At 41.1% G+C, this 3,254-nt stretch overlaps 1 protein-coding gene across 1 annotated transcript in view; it reads left to right on the plus strand.

Annotated features, from left to right (window-relative positions):
* The window catches only part of SEL1L3 (sel-1 suppressor of lin-12-like 3 (C. elegans)), a 92,780-nt gene extending 89,549 nt beyond the window's left edge, over positions 1-3,231 (plus strand). Inside the window, exon 23 of the mRNA XM_008584693.1 lies at positions 2,145-3,231. Coding sequence (XP_008582915.1) covers positions 2,145-2,284 — 140 coding nt within the window. The 3' untranslated portion in view covers positions 2,285-3,231. The remainder of the gene's footprint in view (positions 1-2,144) is intronic.
* Positions 3,232-3,254: the final 23 nt, after the last annotated feature.

Raw genomic sequence — 3,254 nt, forward strand, 5'->3', positions numbered from 1 at the left:
TTAAACATTCCCTGAGCTTGAAAATACATGTCTTAGAACTTCATTAACTTCCTCAGCGATCATCAGAAAGATGAATCTTAAGGTCCAAGGAGGTTTAGACACGATGTACTCCAAGCCCCTCAATTCACAGTTGATGAAACTGAGGCCCATAGGGTTCAAGCAGTTTAGAACTGACACGTCTGCCATTCAGTATCTATCCCAAAGTCACCTGTTAGTTAGTGGCAGATAAATGAGACTTACCCAGACAGGTCTCCTGACAGCAGCAAAATGATCTTCGTACCTCATTGCTAGGCCTCTAGTCACTAGAGCACCCACCAGAGTGATGGGTTTATGACCCTAGAAATGTCACATCATACTACAATACACTGCCCCCTACTCCATTGTCCTCTTCTTTCCAAACAATCTCTGGATCCACAACATCTTCTGTAGGATTGGAAGGGGGCCCTAAGGAGAATTCCTGGACATATCCAGAAAAGCCAGAGGCTTTGGGCCCCATTTCTGAACTTCCTAGAAGGGCTCCTTGGAGATGGATCTCTTAACAGGTTTGTTTGTTTGTTTTGGGGGGTGGCTGGTACAGGGATAAGAACCCTTGACCTTGGTTTTACAACACCACTCTCTAACCACTGGACTAACCAGCCTGCTTAAAGGGTTTTTATCTAGAAGTCAGATTGTCAGCATGGGGTGGCATCTTCTTCAAGTCCATACATTTCAGGATGGTCCCACCCACTGAAAATTGTAAAAGTTGAAAATATTACTGAGTTTAATTAAGATCACTGCTTAAAGGCAAACTAACAATTGTTTGCACAAACTATGGCCACTGAACTAACCATACATCACACAACCCTGCAAATTACTACACCCATTATACAGAAGAAAAACTGTGGTTCAGAGAAGTTAAGGAACTTGCCCAAGATCACCTTGCTGGTAAACATCAGAGCTATTCTACTTCTGGTCTTTCTGACTTCGGTTTGTACAGTTTTCATAGATTACAGGGGCCTAAAAGGGAATTGTAGGCATTCCAGAAACAAATGCACCATTTCTTTTATCAGACTTTTAAGCCATGCACCTGAAATTAATAAATCTTAACACATTTCCATGGTGAACAAGGTCACTAGTAGTAATAGCTAACATTTGTTGAATACTTATAAGTGTAAGACACTGTTCAAAGCACTTTATATGCATTCCTTCATCTAGCACTTATAACAATGCAAGGAGGTATAAATAATTTTATTTTCTCCATTTTTTTGGAGGCAGAAGGAAGGTAGGTAACTTGTTCAAGATTACACAGCTGTTTAAAGACAGAACAGACAGGTTCCAGAGCCCACAGTCTTAACCAGGACACTTCTCAGTCTCAATACATACAGAAGGGTTTGTCAGACTCCACACTATTGACGTTTGGAGCTGGGTTATTCTTCGTTATTGGGGTCCATCCTGTGCATGTAGGATGCTTTCCAGCTTCCCTGGCCTCTACCCACTAGATGCCAGTAGCACTCTCTGCCCTGGGGTTGTGACAACCAAAAATGGCTCCAGACATTCCCAACTGTCCCCTGGGAAGCAAAATCACCCCCATTTGAAAACTGATATAAAATATAAAACTATAAGCTTTCCTAAAGTTACTGGTGATGCAACCTTCTTCCTAAAGATAGATTAATAAATAATTAAACCATTAAGCCTAATAATTATGTTTTTCAAAATGTATGCACATTTACTTAAATAATTTAAACCAAATTTCACACATCATCCAAGTGGAATAAGAATGTGAATAACACTTCTAATTGACTGGTATAATTTATGGCTTGCATTACTTCAATGCCTGGGGAAAAGAAAGATATGACCAACCAGCCCAATAAAATAGATAAAAGGGATTTTGTTTGTTTGAATTAAAATATTTACCTGGAAGTTATGACATAAATGCACTAACTTGAAGTCACAGGATGTCAGAACCATCAGAGAGCTTTGCACATCCATTCCAACCTGCCAAAGTTCAAAAACCTAGATGATGGTTCCAAAGTTGCCTGTCTAGTTAGGGTCAGGGCCACTAGTCTAGAAGCATCTCTCTTGGTTTGCTAGAGTCTAAGTGTAGTGGGTGTCCTGCATGCACTGTTTTGAATGTTCAGCACCTGTTGTGTGCATATGTCTTGCAGACGGCAGTTCCCCTCCAATACCAGCCCAGGCCTCCCTAGACCCCACCGCTTCCACTGCAAATCCAGCTGTGACTCCAACTGCTGATGTCTCTGACCAGGACCAGCCCACAGTCATGAATAACCCAGAGCCACGTGGGTGAACTGCGCACTCCAGGCCTCTTCAGATGAGAGTGAATCCTTTCAGCAGCTGGTATTGGAAAGCTGGGGCCAGGGCATTATCCTGATAAAGACCTTAAATTTCTTGTTAACTGGATGCGAATTTTGCACTTGGGGTCTTTTTTTTTTATTATTATTTAATCAAATTACAAGGAAGAACCCAGAGCAGACAGTGGTTATACCAAAGGTTATCAAACAAATCCAAGGAACATCTTGATCACAGGGGCATGGGGGGACATTAACTGGGTCACTGCAGACTTTTGTTCCTGGTGATGGTGTGTGTTGGGAGTCATAGTTTGCCCCATGGCATATCTGGATTCTTAGACACTGAGCTGTCTTTTAAGAGTCTTAATCCTTTGTTCATTCCCTTTTATTGGAGTACAGGAAATTGTGGCTTCTCTACAAGGTAGATAATATTTCGGTACTTGTGTGTGACACAGCCCTGCTCCTCAAAGCCTGATTGACAGATTTCTCTTTGACTTCCAAGACCCAGCAGTTTTAAAGCACCTTGAAATAAACAGCTTATGGCTGGAAATGCAAGGAAGGCCATGGCTTTGTAAATTGGTTTACATTTTTCTCCTTGAATTTTTCTAGGGTCGTAGTGCTTCCGAATCATTTAATAACATTGTTGGCTATCTTTTACATTTCAATTGCAATCCATAAAATAACATTTAGAAAATTCTTAGTATTTAAGTGCAGTCTTCTCCATGAATTACCCATTAGAATAGGCTGGCAGCAATGGAATATGCAGAAAATAAGCCTTTAGCTCAGTCTCATCCCACCCCTAATGCCTACCTGAGTCTGTATAAGTGTGTGTGTGTGTGTGTGTGTGTGTGTGTGTGTGTGTAAGAGAGAATGGGAAAGAGGGAGAGGAAGACAGAATTTCTCTATACTGTATGCTGCTAAGGTAGTAAATAAATCAGTAATGCAATATGGTGGGTCCAAACTACTCTT

The sequence above is a fragment of the Galeopterus variegatus genome, unplaced genomic scaffold (genome assembly GCF_000696425.1).
Source record: "Galeopterus variegatus unplaced genomic scaffold, G_variegatus-3.0.2 Scaffold3335, whole genome shotgun sequence".
Lineage (NCBI taxonomy): Eukaryota > Metazoa > Chordata > Mammalia > Dermoptera > Cynocephalidae > Galeopterus > Galeopterus variegatus.